This window comes from Chiroxiphia lanceolata, chromosome 5 (assembly GCF_009829145.1).
Source record: "Chiroxiphia lanceolata isolate bChiLan1 chromosome 5, bChiLan1.pri, whole genome shotgun sequence".
In the NCBI taxonomy this organism is placed as follows: domain Eukaryota; kingdom Metazoa; phylum Chordata; class Aves; order Passeriformes; family Pipridae; genus Chiroxiphia; species Chiroxiphia lanceolata.
This window is the reverse complement of record NC_045641.1, coordinates 386755-410059: the sequence shown is the minus strand read 5'-3', so window position 1 is coordinate 410059 and position 23305 is coordinate 386755. Positions and strand designations below refer to the sequence as shown.

General features: G+C 61.6%; 2 protein-coding genes across 7 annotated transcripts in view; one reads left to right on the top strand and one right to left on the bottom strand.

The window, feature by feature from the left end:
- Positions 1–14496, top strand: part of SBF1 (SET binding factor 1) — a 62177-nt gene extending 47681 nt beyond the window's left edge. For 2 of the 6 annotated variants that reach the window (XM_032688079.1, XM_032688078.1), the window contains 20 exons: positions 379–506; positions 1114–1289; positions 4707–4846; positions 5537–5744; positions 5848–6044; positions 6139–6276; positions 7611–7706; positions 7940–8017; positions 8573–8757; positions 9309–9485; positions 10034–10135; positions 10223–10408; positions 10563–10689; positions 10773–10903; positions 11022–11255; positions 11428–11538; positions 11905–12116; positions 12236–12323; positions 12424–12555; positions 12888–14496. In XM_032688079.1, coding sequence (XP_032543970.1) covers positions 379–506; positions 1114–1289; positions 4707–4846; positions 5537–5744; positions 5848–6044; positions 6139–6276; positions 7611–7706; positions 7940–8017; positions 8573–8757; positions 9309–9485; positions 10034–10135; positions 10223–10408; positions 10563–10689; positions 10773–10903; positions 11022–11255; positions 11428–11538; positions 11905–12116; positions 12236–12323; positions 12424–12555; positions 12888–12986 — 2945 coding nt within the window. In that variant the 3' untranslated portion in view covers positions 12987–14496. The remainder of the gene's footprint in view (positions 1–378; positions 507–1113; positions 1290–4706; positions 4847–5536; positions 5745–5847; positions 6045–6138; positions 6277–7610; positions 7707–7939; positions 8018–8572; positions 8758–9308; positions 9486–10033; positions 10136–10222; positions 10409–10562; positions 10690–10772; positions 10904–11021; positions 11256–11427; positions 11539–11904; positions 12117–12235; positions 12324–12423; positions 12556–12887) is intronic. The other 4 variants (XM_032688082.1, XM_032688080.1, XM_032688084.1 and 1 more) reach the window with 2 other exon arrangements.
- Positions 14497–15396: 900 nt separating this feature from the next.
- Positions 15397–23305, bottom strand: LOC116786939. The gene is made up of 2 exons (XM_032688108.1): positions 17557–23305; positions 15397–17497 (listed from the first exon to the last, which is right to left on the bottom strand). Exons 1-2 carry the CDS (start codon positions 17641–17643, stop codon positions 16322–16324), a joined length of 1263 nt encoding a protein of 420 aa, XP_032543999.1. The 5' UTR covers positions 17644–23305; the 3' UTR covers positions 15397–16321.

Genomic DNA, 23305 nt, shown 5'->3' with positions numbered 1-23305 from the left:
GGTTGGGGATCCCTGGGGAACAGGGGGATGGTTGGGGATCCCTGGGGAGCAATGGGATGGTTGGGGATCCCTGGGGAGCAGCAAAGGGAGGACTTGTCGGTGATCCCTGGGGAGAAAGGGGCTGGTTGGTGAACCTTGGGGAGCAGGGAACTTGTTGGAGATCCTTAGGGAAGAGGGGGCTGGTTAGTGATCCTTAGGGAGCAGGTTGTTGATCCCTGAGGATGAGGGGGCTGGCTGTATCCATCCTGCCCTGTTTCCAGCTACTGTGTCCTGGGGGACTCTGTGGTGGGCACAGCCACCGAGGGTGGCCCAGGGTGGCCCGTCCCTGTCCGTGCCTAGGCAGGGATGAACCTGACCCGTTCCCATCCCTGTGTGCAGTGGGGGAGCAGGTGGTGATCCGGTCCTTCCCCATCGCCTCACTGACCAAAGAGAAGAAGATCAGTATCCAGGCCCAGGCGGATCCGTTCCTCCAGGAGGGTTTGCAGCTGCGCTCGTGCACATTCCAGGTGAGACCCCGGGCTCTGGGGGGCTCTGGGGGGCTGTGGCTGCTCCCTGGCATTGCTCTGTCTCAGCTGGTGAGACCTGTGTGGCTGTGACCTGTGCCCGATGCCCACCTTGTCCCCCAGCCCAGAGCACTGAGTGCCATGTCCAGACCTTCCTTGGACACCTCCAGGGGTGGGCACTCCAAACCTCCCTGGGCAGCCCCTGCCAAGAAGGTGTGAGGCATCCCCACATGGGGCTCCAGGAGGTGGTTCTGCCAAACCTTGTACAGGTCCTGGGGGAGAGAAACACAGCAGGGAGAGATGTCACAGCAAATGGAGTTATTGGGCATTTTACATCTTTGAGAGATGTGTGGGAGAGAGCTCCTAGATTTTCTGGCTGCTCCTGCCGTGCTCAGAGCTGCCTTGACCAGTCACTGGGACACCCTGGAGCACCCTGGAGTCTCCAGGAGGAAAGGGAATGGGACAGAGTAACCAGCACGGAGGGTCAGGCAGGGCAGCCTCCCAACCTGGCCTGTGCCCGCTGCGCTCCCTGCTCCCGACGGGATCCGAGCCCTGCCCCGATCCTTGGGAAGGGTGGGTGACCCCTGGGCCTGCTCCCTGCCATCCCCAGCTGCTGAAGATCGCCTTCGACGAGGAGGTGGCTTCGGACAGCGCCGAGATCTTCCGGAAGCACCTGCACAAGCTGCGCTACCCCCAGCACGTGCGCGGCACCTTCGCCTTCACCGTGGGCCAGTCGCCCAAGCAGGCCATGCAGCCCAAGGCCAAGGAGAAGAACCCCTCGCTCAGGTACCTGTGCTGTGGGGACAGACACGCCTGGGATGGGCCTGATCCTCTGGGACACCTCGGGGCTCCTCCTGGCCCTTCTCCAGCCCCCCAGCTGAGCCACCAAACAGGGACCACTTGGGGAAATGGGGCACAGGGACCTGAGCTGGACATGGCTCCCTGAGCCCACCTTGCTCAGACCTGTCCTCACACAGGATTTCCACTGATTAGAGGTCAGAGAATGCTTTGGGTTGGAAAATCCTGCTGAGCCCATCGAGTCCAACCATCCCCAGCACTGCCAAGGCCACCACTGACCATGTCCCCAAGTGCCACATCCACAGGGCTTGGAAATCCCTCCAGATTGGGGACTCCCCCTGCCCTGGGCAGCTGTGCCAGGGCTGGACAACCCTTTCCATGAAGGAATTTTCCCAATATCCAACCTGACCCTTCCCTGGCACAGCTTGAGGCCATTTCCTCTTGTCCTGCCCCTTGTTCCCTGGGAGCAGAGCCCTTCCTGTCAGGGAGCTGTAGGGTGAAGAGCTGTAGGATGTCCCCTGTCCTGCAGAGGATGGGTCACATTGGGACCCAGGAGTTTGCTGCACTGGCATCCCCAGCCCTGCTGAGGAGGTGTCCCATGGGGGAGGTTCCAGTGGGCTGGGTGACTTGGAAATATGATCCTGCAGTGCTTGGGTGACCTGGGGACATGATCCTACAGTGCTGGGTAACTTGGAGACATGATCCTGCAGTGCTGGGTGACCTGGGGACACAGTCCTGAAGCACTGGGTGACTTGGGAACATGATCATGCAGTGCTGGGTGGCTCAGACACACAGTTCTGCAGTGCTGGGTGACTCGGGGACACGGTGCTGCAGTGCTGGGTGACTTGGGGACACGGTGCTGCAGTGCTGGGTGACTTGGGGACACGGTGCTCCTGCTATGAGTGACTTGGGAATGCAGTGCTGCAGTGCTGGGTGACTTGAGGACATGGTCCTGCAGTGCTGGGTGACTCAGGGACACAGTGCTCCTGCACTGGGTGGCTCAGGGTCGTGGTACTGCAGTGCTGGGTGACTTGGGACATGGTGCTGCGGTGCTGAGTGGCTCAGGGACATGGTCCTGCAGTGTGGGGTGGCTCGGGGACATGGTCCCACAGTGTGGGGTGGCTCAAGGACATGGTCCTACAGTGTGGGGTGGCTCAGGGACATGGTCCTGCAGGGCTGGATGACTTGAGGACACGGTCCTGCAGTGTGGGGTGGCTCAGGGACGTGGTCCTGCAGTGTGGGGTGGCTCAGGGACGTGGTCCTGCAGTGTGGGGTGGCTCAGGGATGTGGTCCTGCAGTGTGGGGTGGCTCAGGGATATGGTCCTGCAATGTGGGGTGGCTCAGGGACGTGGTCCTGCAGTGCTGGGTGACTCAACAGTGCAGTGCTCCTGCTCTGGGTGGCTCAGGACCACAGTGCTCCTGCACTGGGTGACATGGGGACATGGTGCTGCAGGGCTGGGTGACGTGGGGACATGGTGCTGCAGGGCTGGGTGGCTCAGGGGAGCAGTGCTGGGTGACCTGGGGACATGGTCCTGCAGCGCTGGGTGGCCGCTCTCGCTGTGCCCTGTGCCCTAAGCGTGTCGGTGTTTGTGACAGCTCCCAGCAGGTGACCCATCTGTTCCAGGGCCTGGCAGGGGGGGTGCTGTCCCTCGGGCACCTCGGCCATCCCAGCACGTAAGCTGCCTCCGGCCTGGGCGGGCGCTTCCGAGGTGGCGGCTCCGGCTCAGCCCTCCCTGCTCCCAGGGCTCCCTCTCCCTGCTCTGCATGTGGCTGTCCCTCGGGAATGCCCTTTCCCGGGCTGCCGGGTGTGGGGTCTCTCACCATCGCATCCTCTGGTGCTCCCTGGCACTGCTGGGTCGCAGGAGCTGTGCCTGTACCACTGACCCCGGGGGTTTCCAGAGCTCTGGCCTGTGCCCCGTCTCAGAACTTTATCTGGGTTTGTGACATGAGCCTTGTCACCCTTCCCAGTGCAATCCAGTGCCTCCACTGTCTGCAAGTCTTGTCCCTCCAGTTAGGAAGCTCTCCCGTTCCCAGCCTCTGTTCCTGAGCTTGTTCCCAGGACAGTGTTCCTTCTCAGTCCCGAGGCTTTCCCTCCCTTGGTACTTGTAGGGAGCATTGGGACTCCCTCACTGTCCACTTTGCAGAGCAAAACAAGGCACCTCCTGGTCTCCTTTTAGCCCCCACCTTGAGAGGAGGAAATCCCAGGAATCTTAGCATCAGTGTGGCTCTTGTCCTGGGCTGGACAGGACTCCTTCCCTGGCTCATGGATATCCCACATCCCCTGGGCTGGATGTGGCTCCTTCCCTGGCTGATGGATATCCCACATCCCCTGGGCTGGATGTGGCCCCTTCCCTGTATCCCACATCTCCTTTATTTCCCCCCTTGGAGCCCAGGACTCACCGAGATGGTGACAAGGCCGAGGCCCTGCGTGTGGTGAGGCTGTTCCTGCCTTCAGGAATTCCTGCCCTCTGGAGCTCTGTGGGGCAGAGCCTGTTCTGACCACACAGCCCAATCCCTGTGGGTTTGGCAGCTCTCCCTTCCCGAATTTCCCCAAGTGCCTCGGGAGCACCTGAGCCCAGCTTTGCTCTCCCTGTTCCTGCTGTGCCATCAAGGTCACTCCCAGGGAGGAGCAGCCCTGCACCCAGGATGGGCTGGCAGGGACCCCCTGCTCCATGTGGTGGATCCCCAGGTCCTTGCTGTGGATCCCCTGATCCCAGCAGCAGATCCCTTGGTTCCTGCCATGGATTCCTGATCCCAGTAGTGGATCCCCAGGTCCCTGTTGTGGATCCTCTGATCCCAGTGGTGGATCCCCAGGTTCCTGCCATGGATTCCTGATCCCAGTGGTGGGTCCCCAGGTCCCTGTTGTGGATCCCCTGATCCCAGCAGCAGATCCCCTGGTTCCTGCCATGGATCCCCTGGTCCCTGTGGCAGATTCCCTGGGCACTGTGGTGGTTTCCCTGGTCCCTGTCATCGATCCCCTGGGCCCTACCATTGATCCTATGATCCCAGCAGCAGATCCCCTGGTGATGGATCCTGACCCCTGCAGTGGATTCCGTGGCCCCTGTGGCAGATCCCCTGTCCCTGCCACGAGCTGGAGCCCTGTTCCTCTGGGATGAGCTGTGGTGGCTCCAATGTGGAGGACACTGTTAGTACTGGGATGAGGCTGGATCCCCTCGGATCCGGAGGGGCTCTGCCCCCGCCCTGGTGCCCCCAGGGCCGAGGTGCTGGCAGGTGACACGTCCCCTCCCACATGGCAGTGACTGAGCGGGGCCGGGGCTGCTCCTGTCGCTGCTTTGCTGGGTGACAGTGTTGTCTCTGACCCTCTGGGCTCCTCTGGCCCTGCTGGCTCTGGTCACACCCGGGCAGGAGGTGTCACTGGGCTCAAGGCCCTGTCTGGTTTCCCAGGACGCTCTCCAAGAACCTGGTGAAGAACGCCAAGAAGACCATCGGCCGGCAGTACGTGACACGCAAGAAGTACACGCCGCCCGCCTGGGAGCAGCGCGGCAGCCAGCACTTCCCTGAGGACAACGAGGACGAGATCTCAGGTGGGGAACGCCCCGCGCAGGGGTGGGAGCATCGTCCACCGGGGAGAAGCCCCTTGTTCCGAGGGGAGCAGGGTGGGAGATCCCTGGTGCAGAGCACTGCCCCCACGGGACCCTCTCCCCGCTCCCGACAGCCCCAGCTCTTGGCTGCTGGTGGTGCCCAGTCAGAGCTCAACCTGCTTCCAACACAGAGGGAGGAGGGAGGTCTTTGGGCAGTGTCTTTGGCTCCTCAAGTGGAAAATCATGGATTTGAGGTGCAGGAGGGCAGGTGAGGGTGGACAGAAGAGCTGGACTGGTTTAGGAGCAGCGAGAGACTGGAAGGGACAGGAGCCCTGTGTGTGGAAGTTTAGAACCTGCCCAGGTGGGAAGCCTGGAGGAGGTGTGGTGGATGGGATTTAGGGTTTCCATGGGGGATCCAGTCCCAGTTCTGCCCAGCTCTCTGGTTTCAGGTGAGGGAGCCAGGAGGCAGCTCAGTCCCTGTCCTGCCCCTGCGGGTTTGGAGATGCCTCCATCCCATCCCATCCCATCCCATCCCATCCCATCCCATCCCATCCCATCCCATCCCATCCCATCCCATCCCATCCCACCCCACCCCACCCCATCCCATCCCATCCCACCCCATCCCTCTCCTCCACGGTGGGACACCATGTGTCCATGCCGAGCGTGTCCCCAGACCCCAACTTGTCCCCGCAGTGTCCGAAGACATGGACAGAAGCACTTTGACCCCCAGCACCACCATGAGGCCCTCGGACAAGATGACCAACGCGCACGTGGTGGAGCGTGCCTGCTGCCGGGACTACCAGCGGCTGGGGCTGGGCACGCTGAGCAGCAGCCTGACCCGCTCCAAGAACGAGCCCTTCCGCATCTCCACCGTCAACCGCATGTATGCCATCTGCCGCAGGTGAGCTGGGCCCGGGGGGTCCCGCCGCCCCAGGGGGTCCTTCCCGCCCCAGGGGGTCCTTCCTGCCCCATGGGACCCTGCTGAGCCCCGCTGTGTCCCGCAGCTACCCCGGGCTGCTCATCGTGCCGCAGAGCATCCCGGACAACACCATCCAGCGCATCTCCCGCTGCTACCGCCAGAACCGCTTCCCGGTGGTGTGCTGGAGGAACTCCCGCACCAAGGCCGTGCTGCTCCGCTCGGGGGGGCTCCACGGCAAGGGCGTCGTCGGCCTCTTCAAGTCCCAGAACGCCCCGACCGCAGGTGCCCGTCCCCCCGCCCCGGGAACGTGGAGCCAGGGGGCTGCGGGGCCCCCCCGGGCTCTGGGGTGGTCACGCTCGGGGGTCTCCCTGTCCAGGCCCCTCCCAGACGGATTCCACGAGTCTGGAGCAGGAGAAGTACCTGCAGGCCGTGATCAATTCCATGCCCCACTACTCCGATGCCAGCGGGCGCAACACACTCAGCGGGTTCACCTCGGCACACATGAGCAGTGCAGGTGAGGGAGGGGGGCACAGAGGGGGTGGGGGGCATGGAGAGGGGTGAGGGGATGCAGGTGGGCTCCTGCCAGCATCCTCCTGTGCATCCCAAGTGACCTGCTCTCCCAGGCTCTGGCATCCAAGGAGGCAGCAGAGCCTCTCCAGAGCTCCCAGCTCCAGCTGGATCCCCGTGGCTGGTGGTGGGGTTGGGTTTTGGGACACCTGGTGAGCACTGGGAGCCCTGATTTTGGGAGATGCAGTGGCTGTGGACCTGTGAGCACCGAGAGCCCCAGGGAGTTTGGGAGACCCAATGTCCCCAGATCTGTGAGCACTGGGAGCCCTTAGTGCACTCTCTGGAGCTCCAAACTCCAGCTGGGACTCCGTGGCCGGTGGTGGGGATGGGAGCCCTGATTTTGGGAGATGCAGTGGCTGTGGACCTGTGAGCACTGGGAGCCCCGAGGGATTTGGGAGCCCCGGTGTCCCTGGAGCTGCAAGCACTGGGAGCCCCAGCCTGTGCTGGGATCCAGGCACTCACTGGGGCTGGCAGGGACAGACCCTTCCAGCCGGGATCTCGGCACCATGTGCCTCCCCTGCACACGTCTGGGGTCTGTCCGGGGACCCCCGGTAAGTCCGTGCACACCTTGATGCCCCACTAGTCCAGTCGGGCCTTTCCCTGCAGGACAGAGCTCCACCCACCGCCCTGCTCCAGCACCAACCGTCCTGTCCCAGCCATTCCATCCCATCCCAGCCATTCCATCCCATCCCAGCCATTCAACTCATCATCCCTTCAAGGGGGGTGTGGGGAGCTGGGGGGATCCCTGAGCTGGGGGGGGGATAGAGGACATGCCGAGAGCCCCTCCGAGGCTCCTCCTCGGCGGGGGGACGTGCCGGGAGGAGGGGGCTCAGCCAGCGCTGGGGGGGCACAGTGACCTGGCAGGGCAGGGGCTGGGACAGGGTGATCCCCCACCCGGGGGGGCAGGGCCGGGTCGAGCCCCCTCCCACACGGCCGCACCAGGCGCCTCTTGGCCGTGGCTCCAGCGGGACGGTGTTTCCCACACGCTGGGCTCTGGCTCCTGGCTCCGGGTGCACGGTGCTTCCCTGGCTCGGGTGGATGGTGCTTCCCTGGCTCGGGTGGACGGTGCTTCCCTGGCTCGGGTGGACGGTGCTTCCATGGATCCGTGTGCACGGTGCTTCCCTGGCTTGGGTGGACGGTGCTTCCCGCGCACTGGGCTCCGCATCCCGGCCCCGGGGGCTCCGCTTGCTGCCGCTTTCTCTGAGCCCCTTCCCCTCCCTCGGAGCAGCCGAGGGGAGGCCGGGAGGGCCCTCGGGAGCTGACGTTCTCTTGGTGCTGCAGATTTCTCCGACAAGAGGCAGCAGCCTAAGCTGGGATCGCTCATGAAGCAGGTGATGGGAGGGAAGGACGAAGGGCCTGGGACTTTTAGCCGCGGAGGTGAGGACATGCGGGGGGTCACTGCCTCGGGGGGCCTCGCCGAGACCCCCGGTCCGGGCAGCTCTCGTAGAGTAGACGCTCCCCGAGCCGAGCAACCGCTTCTGCTCCGCGGGGCGGCCGCAGGGAGGGGGGGAGGGACCCTCCGCACCCCCGGCGCCATCGCCTCCATCCCACCCGTTGTCCATCGCTCCGCCCCCGTCCCTCGCTGAGCTCGCTTTGTCCTGTGCCCCCAGGGCTGGGTCACAGAGCCCGGGTCATCACCCTGTCCACCCCCAAGTGCGCGTCGCCGAAGGGCCGCGAGACGCCCCGAGGTACGAAAGCGCGGCCGCCCGACCCGCCCGGGCACCCACTGACCCACTGACCCCCCACTGCCACCCCTCACACCACTAATGCCCCAGTAACCCCCCCTCAGTCCCCACGCCTGCTCCGAGCGTGCCACGGGCACAGGTAAGTACCGGGCAGCCTCGCCAGGTTTGCTTTGGGCTCCTCGTGCCGCTGCGGGTGCCGGGTGGCGGTGCCAGGGCTGGGTGCGGTGCCGGGGCTGGGTGCGGTGCCAGGGCTGGGTGCCGGTGGCACGGTCGGGGTGCAGGTGGCGGGTCCCGGCGATGCCAGAGCGCGGTTTGGCGATGCCAGTGATGGGATATGGAGCAGCCGGGGTCAGGCTCCGAATCCAGCGGGCAGGAATTCCTGCAGCGCCCGGCGGGGAGCAGGAGCCAAAGCAAACCTGGTGCCCAGCACGTCCCCGGCATGTGCTCCCAGGGCTGGGCTGGGGGGCACAGCACTCGGCCCCCCCGCTCGCCCTGTGGCCCCCCGGCTGGGGGTGAGCCCCCGGACCCGCATCCCGACCCGTCCCGTGGCTCCCGCAGGGAAGTGGGGCAGCATCCGGGCCAGCGGCCGCATGAGCAGCTACGCCCTGAACGTGGAGATCGGGTCCCGCCTGGCGGGGAAGGACCTGCTGGGGGCCCAGCACAACGGGACCCCCGCCGAGACCACCTTCCTGCGGCAGCACCGAGCCTCCCTCTACATCATCGGAGACAAGTCCCAGCTGAAGGTGACCCCACCCCCGGCACGGCCCGCGGGGGAACAGGGCTGGGGAAAGGAACGGAGCCGGGAAGGGGCTGGAGCTCTGGGGAAGGGGCTGGAGCAGCAGGAGGGGCTGAGGGAGCTGGGGGGGCTCATCCTGGAGCAAAGGAGGCTCGGGGGGACCTTCTGGCTCTGCAAGTCCCTGCCAGGAGGGGAGAGCCGGGGGGGTGTCGGGCTCTGCTGCCAGGGAACAAGGGACAGGCCAAGGGGAAACAGCCTCAGGCTGGGCCAGGGAAGGGTCAGGTTGGATACTGGAGAAATTCCTTCTGGAAAGGGCTGTCCAGTCCTGGCACAGCTGCCCAGGGCAGGGGGGAGTCCCCACCCCTGGAGGGATTTCCAAGCTGTATGGATGTGGCACTTGGGGACAGGGGTCAGTGGTGGCCTTGGCAGTGCTGGGGGAGGGTTGGAGTTGGTGATCTCAGAGGGCTTTTCCAACCTCAGCGATTCCATGATCTTGAGGGGGGGGTGTGGCTCTGCTGGGGGTGTCCCTCAGGACATCCTGACTCTCTGCTCTCCCAGGGGGTGAAGCCGGACCCTCTGCAGCACTGGGAGGTGGTTCCCATCGAGGTGTTCGACGTGCGGCAGGTCAAGGCCAGCTTCAAGAAGCTGATGAAGGCCTGTGTGCCCGGCTGCCCCTCCAGCGACCCCAGCGTGGCCTACCTGCGCTCCCTGGAGGAGTCAGAGTGGCTGTCCCAGGTCAGGGTCAGCACAGCCCTGGGTCCTGTCCCCCCCTTTGCCCGAGGCTGTGGGCTCCTGTGCTCTGCCCTCCCGGCCACCCGAGGACGGGGGTCCCCGTGCCCTGCCCAGAGCAGCCCTGGGACACGGAGTGGGGGACACAGCTTGGTGTGAGGGACAGGGATGGAACAATCCAGAGCTCTGCTCCGTGGTGCTGGATGTGGGCGCTGCAGGTCTGGGGCAGCTGCTGGATGGGGAAACCAGACAGGACCCCCAGGAAATGCCCCTCTGGAGGGGCTGGGATGAGGCAGTGCCAGCAGTGACTGGGGTCACCAGGTGGCAGCTGCCTGGTGAGACTGGTCCCAGTGTGAGCTGTGGGAGGGGTCCCACTCTGGCTGCTGGAGGGAGTGAAGGTCTCCTGGCTCTGTCGCTGCTGCCGTGTCCAAGTGTGGGGTTGTGGCCCCGTGTGACTCCCGAGCGTGACCTTGCTTGGGAGAAGGGGACACTGCCCCAGCCCCCAGCACAGGAGTTCCCTGCACCCTCCTAACTCCTGGCCCTGCCCTTGGCAGATCCACAAGATCCTGCAGATCTCGGTGCTGGTGGTGGAGCTGCTGGACACGGGCTCCTCCGTGCTGGTCAGTCTGGAGGACGGCTGGGACATCACCACGCAGGTGAGAGCCCACCAGGGCCTGAGGTGGCCGTGGCCCCCCAGCAGTGCCTGGAGCCCCCTGTCCCTGTCCCTGTCCCCGTCCCTGCAGGTGGTGTCGCTGGTGCAGCTCCTGTCAGACCGCTATTACCGGACGCTGGAGGGGTTCCGGCTGCTGGTGGAGAAGGAGTGGCTTTCCTTCGGCCACCGCTTCAGCCACCGCGGTGCCCAGACCCTGGCGGGGCAGAGCAGCGGCTTCGCCCCCATCTTCCTGCAGTTCCTGGACTGTGTGCACCAGGTGAGCCCGGGATCTGTGCCAGCGGGGCCCCCGGGCACCCACCGGGCACCCACCGGGACCCCTGAACATCGGGAGCGCTCCAGGGGCAGTGGGAGGGGCCCAGAGCTCCGTGTGATTTTGGGTCCCGGGGGTCTCACCTCGCCGCTCCCCACAGATCCACCTGCAGTTCCCCATGGAGTTCGAGTTCAGCCAGTACTACCTGAAGTTCCTCAGCTACCACTACATTTCCAACCGATTCCGGACATTCCTGCTGGACTCGGACTACGAGCGGATCGAGCTGGGTGAGGGCACCGTGCGGGGCCCACGGGGGGACACCCAGACCCCCACCCCAAATAACACCCCTTCCGCCCTCCGTGCCCCCCAGGGCTCCTGTATGAGGAGAAGGGCGAGAGGAAGAGCCAGCAGGTCCACAAATCCATCTGGGATTACATCGACCGGATCAACAGGAAAACTCCCGTGTTCTTCAACTACATGTTTGCTCCCGAGGATGGGGAGGTGAGAGCTCCTGTCCCAGGGCATCCGGGGAGCTTGGATGGGTCTCCAGGGACATCACATTGTCCTCTCAGCCTGGCCAGGAATGTCCTTCCTGATCCCAACCCTGCCCGTTCCACAGGTGCTGAGGCCGTACAGCAACATTTCCAACCTGAAGGTGTGGGATTACTACACGGAGGAGACGCTGTCCGAGGGCCCCTCCTACGACTGGGAGCTGACGCAGGGGCAGCCGGAGCACGTGGAGGAGCCGGACCGGCAGGACACCGGAGCCCCCCAGAGCAAGCGCAGGATCATCTGGCCCTGCTACGACAACCGGAGCCGCGTGGAGCCCGACGCCATCTCCAGACTGCTGCAGGTCAGGGCTCCGGGGGGGACACGGCGGGGGGGGACACACAGGGACACACAGGGACACACGGGGACACACAGGGAACATGGCTCGAGGGCTGGGCTCGGTTGGGTCCCCGGGATGGGGACGGCGGTGCCAGGGATCTTGTCCCCAGCGGGGCTGATGCCCGAATCCCCCACAGGAGCTGCACAACCTGAAGATGGAGCTGGGGCACGTCCAGGAGCGCTGGAAGGAGACGTGGGACGGGGTGAAAGCGTCGCAGAGAACTGAGGCACGGCAGGAGGGCAGCAGGGTAGGTGGGGGTGTGACAGGGCTGTGACAGAGGCTGTACTGGGGGGTGTGACAGGGCTCTGGCATGGGCTGGAGAACAGGAGTGGCTTTACTCACAGGTGCCCTGAGCAAAGGGCTGTTTGCTCCCGAACCCCAGGGCCAGGGAGGGGTCTCAGTGCTGGGTTCTGGTTCTGGGTGCTGATGTGGGTGCTGCTGCTGGATGCTGGTGCTAGTTTGGGTGCTGGTGCTGTTCTGAGTGCTGGTTTGGGTGCTGGTTTGGGTGCTGGTTTGGGTGCTGGTTTGGGTGCTGGGTGCTGGTGCTCAGCCCCACGCTGGGGCTCCCGGGGGTCACAGCCCCCTCCCCATCAGGCCGTTCCCTCTGTTGCAGACCCCCAGCTCCCTCCTGATGTCCTCGGGGCTGTCCCACCACCGGCGCTCGCTGGGCGTGTACCTGCAGGAGAGCGGGGTGGGCTCCACCCTCAACCTCAGCCTGGACAGCGACACCAGCAGCACCTCCACCCCGTCCAGCGGGAAGCCGGGCGGGCGCCGCAGCACCTCCACCCTCTACAGCCAGTTCCAGACCTCCGAGAGCGAGAACAGGCAGGGGGGGCTCAGGGGGCTGGGGGGACCCCTCCCTGGGGGGTGAAGTGCTGCAGGGCATGGCCCTCCATGGGCTCCCGTCCCTGATCCCTGTTCCCGGTGCTCCTTCCCACCCACAGGTCCTACGAGGGCTCCCTGTACAAGAAAGGCGCCTTCATGAAGCCGTGGAAGCCTCGCTGGTTCGTGCTGGATAAAACCAAACATCAGGTACTGGGGGGGCGGGGGGGCCCCGGGGTCTGTCCTGTCCCTCCATCCCCATCCATCCCTCCCATCCCAAATCCTGACAGGCGCATCCTCTCTCCCACAGCTCCGGTACTACGACAGCCGGATGGACACGGAGTGCAAAGGGGTCATCGACCTGGCCGAGGTGGAGTCCATCACCCCGGGGACCCCCACCATGGGGGCCCCCAAGACAGTGGATGAGAAAGCCTTCTTTGATGTGAGTGTGCCCTGGGGGACACTGGGCAGCCACGGCCCCACCGGACACTCCAGGCTCCGGCTGTGGTGCCATCAGGAAGGTGGTGGGGATGAGAAAATCAGGTGGGAATAGGGCTGTGGTCAGTGGGAGTGGCTGAGAGCAGCATCGCTGCTCAAGTGGAGGTGAACAACCCGGGCTGAGCTTAACGGGGCCCTGAGGCCACTGGCAGGGTGCGGATCCCAGGGGAGGTTGCCCAGGCCGTGCCCCGGGATGGTGGGAGGGCAGAGCGGGCTGAGGGGCCCCGCCTGGCTCAGCTCCCGGCCCCGCTCACCCCCTCCCGTCCCGTCCCGCAGCTGAAGACGACAAAACGAGTTTACAATTTCTGCGCCCAGGACGTGCAGTTGGCCCAGCAATGGATCGACCGCATCCAGAGCTGCCTGTCGGACGCGTGAGCGGCCCCGCGGAGCCGCAATTCCAGGCACGGCTGCCGGCCCCGAGCCGGGAGCAGAGGCAGCGCCAGGCTCTGCCTGAGCCTGGGACTGAGGAGAGGAGGGGATGGCCTTCCTCCCGCCCGCCCCGGGCAGGGCGGGGCCGTTTCCCGGGGGTAGGACGGCGCAGGGAGGGATTCCTGAGGCATCCCTCGCGTTGGAGCGGGCGGGGGGACCCGGCCCCACCCGGCCCTGTCTGAGCCCTGTCGTGACTCCGTGTCCTCCGTGTGCCCGAGCCCCATCCCGCACCCTGGGCAGGGCGGTCCTGGCCCCGCGCCCCCCACCCCACACTGCTGGAGGAGCAGGAGCTGCCCCTCATCCCGCCACCACTTGCATGTCCTGCCAGAGCCCCCGGAACCTGCCCTGCTCCTCCCACCGGGAGCGTGTCCTGGGCTCCGCTCCCGTCCCCGGGGATGTGCAGCGCAGGGGATGGCGTAGGTGACACAGCGGAGCCCTGGGACCATCGTGTGTCCCAGCCCCGGAGCCCCCGCGCTCCCAGCCCAGGATCGGGAATGCTGGGATGCTGCAGGTGCCGTGTCCCGGAGGGGACGTGGACGTGGCCGTGGCTGGAGCCCCCTCGGGCTGTGCCGGGGTCCCTGTGCTGGCTGGGACAGTCTCTACCTCCACGGCCAGACCGGCTGTCCCGGGGGGAGCACGTTCCCTGGGGGAGGTGCCAAATGCTGGAGCCTCCTGGGTGCCCCTCTGACCCCTGTGTCGGGGGGACCAGCCCAGCCCCCTCCCCAGGATGAGGGTCCCCTCCGGGCGGTGGCAGTGACAGGGCTGGCACAGGCCGGGACGGTGGCCCTGCAGGTGCCACCTGGTCTCTTTGCACAGGTCACCCCCCAGAACCCCCTGTGTGAAGGGGGGGCAGCACCAGGAGGGGCACCACACACGCTGAGCTCTTCTCCCCCCACCCCAGGGCTGTCCCCTACCCCAAAGCCCCCCGTGTTCCCCCCTCTGTGCTCTGCCTGGGGGGCTTGGCTGGAGCCCCCGGCCCCCCGGAGGGCAGGTCCGTGTCCCCCCTGCCCCTCCCCGCTTGCTGCCGTGTCAGTGAGGGGGACCCTCGGTACAGACCCTGCTCCTGCAGCCCCCCCGCACTGGTGTGAACTGGGGGTTCAGCCCCCCCAGGGGCCGTGGGGGGACCCCGACCCGGCACCGTGTGGTCTCTCCGGCCCCGCTGCCTCCCGGGACCCCCCCGGCGCCCCCAGACTGCCCCCCCACCCCCACCCCCGTGTTGTTTTTAAAGCCCCTTTCCCCGTGCAGAGCCCCTTGTACAGTCCCCGTTCACTGCCCCAGCCCGGCTGTGCAGGTGTAACACGGAGGTTTGTAACTTACCTGAGCAGTTGTAGATTATTGAAGTTTCTGTACATTGTGTCAAACATGCAGAGTCCTTGTATTGTATTTGTGCCTAGAGGAAAAGGTTATTCTATAAAGAGAAAACTAACGGAATTTAATAAAAAAATTAATATGACAGATGCCCTTTTGTCCCTCTGAGCCTCGGGAACTGGGAAAACACCACGGCAGACACGGGATCCAGGCTGAGCTCCTGCCCTCGGGATTCACTGTCCTGTGTCCCGGGACAGAGCTCAGGGAGGGATCCTGGCACAGCACTGGACACATGGACAGACCTTTGTCCTGTGCTGGATCCGCTCTGTCCCTCCTGCCACCCATCAGACCTGCCAGGAGGGGGGAGGCCCCAAAGGGGTCGGCCTCTACTGCCAGGGAACAAGGGACAGGCCAAGGGGAAACGGCCTCAGGCTGGGCCAGGGGAGGGTCAGGTTGGGGCTGAGGAGGAATTTGTTGCTGGAAAGGGTGGTGAGGCCTTGGCAGGGGCTGCCCAGGGAGGTTTGGAGTGCCCATCCCTGGAGGTGTCCCAGGAAGGCCTGGCCATGGCACTCAGTGCTCTGGGCTGGGGGCCAAGGTGGGGATGGGGCCCAGGGTGGATCCATGGGCTGGGAGGGCTTTTCCAGCCTCAGGGATCCTGGGATTCTGGGATTTGCCCCTCTCTGAGGGACTGGGCTGACGAGCCCCTGTCGGTGTCACCAAGGCTCAGCTGTGCTGGGTCCCTGCCTGGGCTCAGGCCCTGCAGCAGAATCACCTCCAGGAAAAGAGGAGAAATTCAGGTTGGGCACTGGGGAAATTCCTTCTGGAAAGGGCTGTCCAGCCCTGGCACAGCTGCCCAGGGCAGGGGGTAGTCCCCACCCCGGGGGGATTTAGGAGCCCTGTGGATGTGCTCTGTGGTGCTCCAGGGCAGCAGCAGGGTCACCTCAGCCCCTTTGTACCTTCTCCAGGAGCTGGGATGCCCCAAATCCATCCCACGGAGCTGCCGCTCTGCCGGCGTGTCCTGCAGGACGAGGAACCCACCACTGGCACGTGAATTTTGAGCTTTTATTGATAGTTGGAATTTACAGCCTAAAACTGACAACATAGAGAGATGCAGACTTTTTTTGTTGTTTTTTCCTTTTTCTTTTTTTTTCTTGTGTTTTTTCGTTGCTTTTTTAAAAAAAAAAAAAAAAAAGAAAAAAAAAACCCACAAAAAAAAAATCCAAACCAAAAACCAAAATAACCAAAAAGCCACCAGCATCAGATTTACAATATAAAAGTTTTGACAGTAGAGAGACTAAAGTACATCTGGAATTACTCAGAAAAATAAACAGGGCAAAAGGCAGTAATTTAAAATTTGTCCCTCATATATACACATAATACACAGACATTGCTTACAAAGACCCGGATTCAACATTTAAGGGCAGTTGGCATCATGAGAAAAGGCTCCCCCACGTCATTGCACTAATTAAGGACCCCCGGGGGCACCCCCTGTGCTGCCCCTTCCCGCTGGAGAGGTCGCCTGGAGCAGGCCGGGATCAGCTCCCGGGATCAGCTCCTGGGATTCGGGATCAGCTCCCGGGATTCGGGATCAGCTCCCGGGATTTCCCTCCCTCGGGGCCGCTCCGTGGTTTTATTGCTTTACAGAGCACAGCCCGGCACGGCAGGAAAGGCATCGAGTGCCCCCCGACTCGCTCTTCCCACCAGGAAAACCCCTCCCTCGGGACGGCCCCGCCCGGCAGATTTCCAGGGAAACTCCGGACACCACGACGGGATTTTGGGAAGAGTGGGAAAAGGAGCTGTGGAGCGACACTGAAAACCTGGGCCTGGTACCACCACTGCAACATTCCCAAATCCATGGATCCCCATCCCCACGGCAGCAACGCCTTCCCCTGCTGGGATTCCTGGATTTATGGGGTCTCCAGTCCTCAGGAAAGGCTCCACCTCACATCCCACAGCCTGGAATTAGCTCTGCCTCAGCTGGGACACGGGGATGGCAGAGGGGGCCATTCCCAAGGGCTTATCCCAGAATGAGCCAAGGCCAAGAACTGAGCATGGCCACGGGTGCCCTGGGATGGCCATGGACCATCCCGGATGGAATCTGCTCCCTCCGGAGCTACCTGGCAGCTCCCAGGCACCCCTGTGTTCCCAGAGCCTCCAACTCTCCCAGAAACCAGGAACAACTTAAAACCCCACCAGTTTTGGTTCATTTTCAGTTTGAACGGGAATTTCGGGTCCCTCAGCCGGAGGGTTTTCCTGGGGGATGGGCCCTCAATCCCTGGTTTGTGCTTAACAGTCAAAGAGCCGAACGTTCCCACTGAGCCCGAGCCCAACAAACCCCTGGGAAGGACGGAAAGCCCTGGAGATGCCACTCCGGAAGCTCCAACGGAACAGCAACGAATCGGGAATACTCCCCCGTGTCCGAGTGGACGGGTGAGGAGCCTACGGAGGGATTTGTGGGGATTCCTCGGAGCAGATTCCCCCTGCACAACCCCCCCAGAGCCCTGGAGACTGGGGGGAGGATCACGGATATCATGGATATCACCCACTCCACGACCGCCTGGAGCAGATCCCGTGCCAGGACTTGGCGTGGGATAAAGAAAAGGTTTGGAAAACATCAGATCCAGAAAAATGTCCATAAAACTCGGCCTTTCCACCCAAACTCCTCCCAACCGCCGTCGCTCCCGGGTCGGACACGAAAGGCAAAGACAGAGACAAGGAACGAAAGGGAAAATCCACGACCTGCTCCGTGAGCCCGAGGCCAACGCCAGGGACACCCTGGGGCTGCTCCGGCCCGGGGAAAACGGGAACGGGGGTAAAAAAAGGGAACGAGTCGTTCCATTCTCAGCCCTCGGCCCCCTGGAATTCCCCCGGAATTCCCGGCCCCGCCCAGTACCCGCGGTGGGTCGGACTGGGCTCGTTTGTACCGACGCCCTTGGAAGGTGCAAATCTCCTGCTCGAGGAGTTCTCGGCAAAGCCAAAAGCTCTGAGGAAAACAGGATTCGGGGGACTTTAGAAACCTCTGGAATATATTTATATAAATAGTCCCTATTTACAGCAACAACCAGGATGGGGCGGAGGGAGGGAGGGAGGAGCCGGGACACGCTCCCAGCGCTCGGAGCCACCACCCCTCGCCCTCGGGATGCTCCTGCCTGTCCCAGTAGTATCCCAGCCCTCTTCCCACAGATCCCTCACCCCTGGGATGTCCTACCTCTCCCAGCAGTATCCCAGCAGAATCCCAGCCCTCTTCCCACAGATCCCTCACCCCTGGGATGCTCCTGCTGGAGGAAGAAACCATTTTCCTCCCTGGAATCCCAAGGATGCTTTTAATCCCAAGGTCTCTCCTTGTCCATCTCACAGTCCAACCCTGGAGTCCTGCTGGACTCAGCCAAATGGGAAAGCCCTGGGAAAGGCTGTCACTCCCATGGATGCTGGGAAAATGGCTACGGAGTGGTGTGGGGGGTCAGGTCTTGTTCAGAAATTGGCCATAAATCCACGTGCAGCACCGGGATACTCCGGAATCCGGCTGCACCCACCCAGCTCCAACGCCAGGAGTCCTTCCCTGTGTGCCTCCTGTGATCCCAGCCAGGGAAAGGCCGATCCCAACCATGGGAATCCTGACCCCAGCCAAGGAAGGTCCAACATAAACTAGGAAAATGCCGACCCTGACCAGGGAAAGCCTGACCCAAACCAGGCCGAGGCCAGAGGGTGTCAATTCCATACAATATTCCCGGCGTTCTCTGCTCTTGGCATCGGCTGCAACGGAAGGGATGAACAATTTTAAGAAGGAAAAGCTCTTCAAGGATTTCTCTGGGACTGTTTGGGCTGGAAAATCATTTTTCATTGCAAAAAAACCCTCAAAATTCATCAGAGGAATATTTATATTCCACAAGGGGAAAATATTTACAGGCCAGGGAGTTTTTATTTTAAATTACACCTTAAATAATAAAATATTTGGTATTAAATATTAGTTCTATTCAAGCAGAAAAAGAGGGATAACCCATTTTTTCGGTGCTTTCAAGCCCAGTTTCTCTCCTGCTCGGACACATCCGACGCCCAGGTTGGAGCTGGGATCCATCTGGAGCTGATGGCAGGACACAGACACCACATTATCCCTGCATCCCAAATCCATGGCAAGTCCAGCAAGGGAGGGGAAGGGGCCTTGGGGGTCCTTCTGAATCCTCGGGGGTCCCTGGGGCAGCTCCCAGTGACCACGTCCCGTCTGGCTCCACTGGGAGCTGGAATTGCAGCCAGGGCTCCGGGATGGCACCAGGGATGGACTGACTGGGGTACAGGGATGGACTGACTGGGATACAGGGATGGACTGACTGGAATACAGGGATGGACTGACTGGGATACAGGGATGGACTGACTGGGGTACAGGGATGGACTGACTGGGGTACAGGGATGGACTGACTGGGATACAGGGATGGACTGACTGGGATACAGGGATAAGTAGCTGAGAGGTGTAAGAGGAAGAGCACAGGGAACAGAAATACCTTTGCTGGGATCTGGATGGATTTAAGGCACTCGGAACAACAGTGGGATATTTGGGAATGGTCACTGTCCGCACAGCGTGGGCTCTGGGATGCAGGATGTTCCCCTTCCCTGTGTCCTGGGGATGGAACATGCCTTGGCTCCAAGCTGGAATGAGAAGCAATGGCTCCTTCCAGACTGAATCCAAGGCCCTGGGATTACACTGGACCTTCCCCTTGGATCAGTGCTGTGCCCTGGAGAGCTCAGGGCTCCGAGGGCTCGGAGCTGGAGGTGCCCGAGGGAGCAAAATGCCTGTTCTTGGGAAAGCCACAGCAGGTCCAGAGAAAGAGGAGGAGCTTGGAGCTTCCCATGGGAATAGCAGGGATGTGATATGGGAATTACATGCAAATTAACAGGATACAGGTCGGGAAGGGAAGGGAAGGGAAGGGAAGGGAAGGGAAGGGAAGGGGAAAGGGGAAAGGGGAAAGGGGAAAGGGGAAAGGGGAAAGAGGAAAGGGGAAAGGGGAAAGAGGAAAGGGGAAAGGGGAAAGGGGAAAGGGGAAGGGGGAAAGGGGAAAGGGGTGGATTTTCCACACAAAGCCATTTTTCCAGATGTGCTGTGGCCAGTGAGCCACTGTTTGGAGTTTGAACCTTGGGATGATGAGAGAGAGGAGCAGGGAAAGGGGTGAAGTCTCAGTGCAAAGTCACTGCCACAGAAGGGGAGGAGCACAGAATGACTGCCAGGACCATGGAACGACTGCCAGGACCATGGAACAACCGTGAAGACCATGAACAGCTGTGAGGAACAAGGAACAACTGCCATGCCCACGGCAGGACACACGTGAGGCCCTCGGGACACACCCCAGAGCTCGCTCCAAACCCACCACCAGCAGGGGAATCTCTACAGCATTCCTAGAATTCCTACAAAGTTCTGCAAAACTACCTCTGAGCATCAAAATTACAGGATAAAAGATTTTTTTTCATAGTTTACATCTTGTCCAAGGAATCTGAGGGAATCAAAAATAGAAGGGGAAGGATCTGCCCTCTAGAAAAGCCCCGACGCCGGGGAGGGAAGAACATCCCTCCCTCCCCATCAGCATCAGATACAAAAATACACTTTACACAGGGGAATGTCCCACTGTCCCACTGTTGCTGGGAGGGGGGACAGCCCCCGGAAACACAGGGAATTCCTGTACAAATCCAAGCAGGAGATCACCACAAAGCCCTTCCAGGGATGAGGTAAGTGAGGTTTGGATGAGAAAAGTCAACGTTGAGGAGCCAAATTGTTTCATTTTCTGTACATCTGTCACAAAGTTCAGTCATAAATGTCCGTGGAAAAGTGGGTTTGCCAGGAATTCCCACCAGCAGCAACCATGGAGGGAAACCAGGATCAGAAATCTCCTTCTCATCCCAAAGCCAGAGTTGATCCAACCCATCTTCCAAAGAGTCTTAAACTTTCACTGAACTGAACACTAGAGATGGTCCAACCCCGAGGTCCCCATTCGTGTCACCTGCCACACGTCACTAATTAACTGACACCTGGAATTATTAATTAATGCTGCAGAATTCCGGGGCTGGAATGCGCCGCTCCCCCGGCCACGGGGGTTTGGGGTTTGGATCTTGCCCTGCAGAGGTAAAACCACGACTTCAAACTTCTCCCCGAGCTGCCCTCAGATTTCCCAGGAAGGGCACGGTGTGCTCAGAGAGCCCAACTCCGGAGCCTGGGATCCGGCACCGCCTCTGGAGTCGAGAATGTCCCCCCGGGAAACGGGAGCTCGGGGTCATCGGCTCCTCTGAGGTGGGATGAGCTACACCCGGGGCTGGGATGGTCTTCAGTTTGGGTTGTTTTCAAGTTTGGGATGATCCTGAGTTTGGGATGGTCTCAAATTTGGGATGGTCTCAAGTTTGGGATGGTCCTGAGTTTGGGTTATTCCAGAGTTTGGGTTGTTCTAAGGTTTAGGATGATCTCAAGTTTGGGATGTTCTCGGGTCTGGGATGTTCTCAAGTTTGGGACATTTTCAAGTTTGGGATGGTCTCAAGTTTGGGATGTTCTCGAGTTTGGGACCCTTTTTTGCTCAAAATCTGTTTCTTGCTTGGATGGAGAACCCCCCCTGTCAGTACCTTCTGTCCACAACCCCAAACCAGCCGAGACAATACTTATTAATACAGAGCACTAAAAATCCCTGGCACAAAGTCCCTCCCAGCCCATGGACAGAGGTTGGAGTCCCCATTCCCAGCACATGGAGCTCTCACATGCTGCCCTGGGACAGCAGACACAGGACCCTCCTCGAGCTCCGGTTCTGGAATGCTCTGATCCCAAAGGGAAGAGTTGTGACGGGTCCATCACACCTGCAAAGCACCACAACCCAAATCCAGGCTCAGCAAAGGGAACGGATCCATCCGACACCGCCCCAAGGGCAGAGCAGGCCCAAACAAACACCTAAATCCAGGCTTTTCAGGGATACACACGACTGCTCCCAACACCAACACACCCGACAGCCTCCAAGGCCAAAGGCTTCCAAGGAGCCTCCAGCTCTGCCCTGCCCAGGCTGCTCTGGAAAACCAGACTCAATCCTAAAGCCCAGCACAGTCGGGGTTCCAGGGTGGCACATTCCTTTTGCCCTGAAGAGGGAAACAACCAAGTCAGGAGGAGAAGAGCGAGAGGGACAGGACATGTCATGGAGCCAGGAGCCAACAGGGATGGGAAGTGCCCTCTGGAAGTGCAGGAACAGCTCCAGCCCCGGCGTGTGCGGTGGCAGCGGCGACGAGGCCACGGGAATTCTCTGGGGGCAGCACCAACCCAAGGAGCCCCAGTCTAAACCAGTTCACAGCAAGTCCCCAAGAGACTCAACATCAGCAAGATGGGTACACCCCCAATACACCCCCGATACACCCTGGATACACCCTGGATATGCCCTGGATACGCCCTGGATATGCCCTGGCACAGCTCCCCAGCCCCTCAGCTCTTTCCTGTGCATCACATTTGGGGGTTTTCATTCCACGGAGCCCCCGCCCCTCACCCTGTGAACAGACACTACAAGGTCTCCTCAGAATCAGGGCCCTCCCCACCCTTGGTTGGTTGGGTTTGGGGGCCTGTGGTGCCCAAAGCACACAAACACTCTCCTGTTTGGGTGGGTTTTCCTGGCCTGTGGTGTCCAAAGCACGGAATTCCCCAGGCCAACAGCCACGCTCCCAAATCATGGACCCAGAGCCCCCACACGCCCTCTCAGAGCCTCCCCTTGCCCAGGGCTCTCCCTGGGCACCCCGGGCTGGGAGGGGAGGCAGGAACTGAACTTCACCTCTGGAAGAAGCAGCTGGGAAGGTTTTATTTTAAAGCTGGGCTTGGCAAAGAGCGTGTGAGGGCTGAGGCTGCCTTGGGAGCACCCAAGGGCACCTCTTCCACAGCCTTCTGGGTAGGAACTGGGGCTCTGCCACCTCCCAGAGTTCACCCAGCCAGGGGAACTGAACCACTGAGGAAAGGGGGCTCTTGGATCGGCACAAAACCCACCGGATGAGCAAACGGTGATGAAGTCCCCCAGGAGATGGTTCAGTGCAGAGATGTCACCTCAGGCAGCCCTGGCAGAGCTCCTGCCCTGGGCTGGGCAGGAGGGACAGGAAGGCACCTGGCGGCTGCAGGGACCAAGCCCAGGCTGGAGCACGACGGAGCCACAACGTGGAGTAACCGCGGAGTGACCGGCACGGGGTCGTGCTCCAGGTGATGCCACTGAGAAACCAGGATTGTAATTACAGCTCACTGGCTAACCAGGGGGGGAAATGGTTCTGGGATGCCACTGGAGAACAAAAAAGCCACTGGAATTGTATTTCCTTCAGATATGTTCTTTGGGAATGCCCCTTCACCTTCCCCCAGCCGGTGCCCCAGGCCTTGCCCTGGCAATGGGATGTCTGACCCTTCTGGAACAGATGCTGAGGGCAACACTCAGCTTTTTTTGGGATTTTTTTTTTAGTGATTTTTTGTCATTTTTTTAATCTGTGCACTTTGGGTTTCCATTCTGCTGCCCACCTGCAGCTCTCCAAGGAGATGTTCTTGACGAAACCTTGGGATGAAACCTTGGGTTTCATGCCAAGGGCAGCAAAGCCTTGGGACACTCACAAAAGTTCTGTCAGGCTTTGCTGAGGACACAGTATCCAAACAACCACCTGGGATTTTGCCTGCCATGACTGTTACAGCTCAAGAGAAGCAGGAATTCTATTTTCGGGGGGGGAAAATGTTGTCAGAAGATGGGTGAAACTCCAGCTTTATCCACTGTGGGATCAGGTCTCCACAGCTCCACTCTCCCCACACCTCTGCTCACAGGGGTTCTGGACTCCAAACCCTTCAGCCGTGCTCCCCTTCCCCACCCAACCCCCAGGGACTGCCCACGGAGCTGGGACCCCTGGAGAGGCCCCTGATGTGCCCATGGATGGCAGCGCTCCCAAGGCCGTGTTATCCATGGATCCCTTCTCCCATCACCCGAGGAGCCCCT

Bases quoted from the DNA above. Each gene is read 5' to 3' on its own strand.
- LOC116786939 (XM_032688108.1), bottom strand. From the start codon at position 17,643: ATGGTTTCTTCCTCCAGCAGGAGCATCCCAGGGGTGAGGGATCTGTGG. The intron at 17,498-17,556 runs GTAGGACATCCC...CTACTGGGACAG, and splicing joins CTGGGATACTGCTGGGAGAG to GCAGGAGCATCCCGAGGGCG.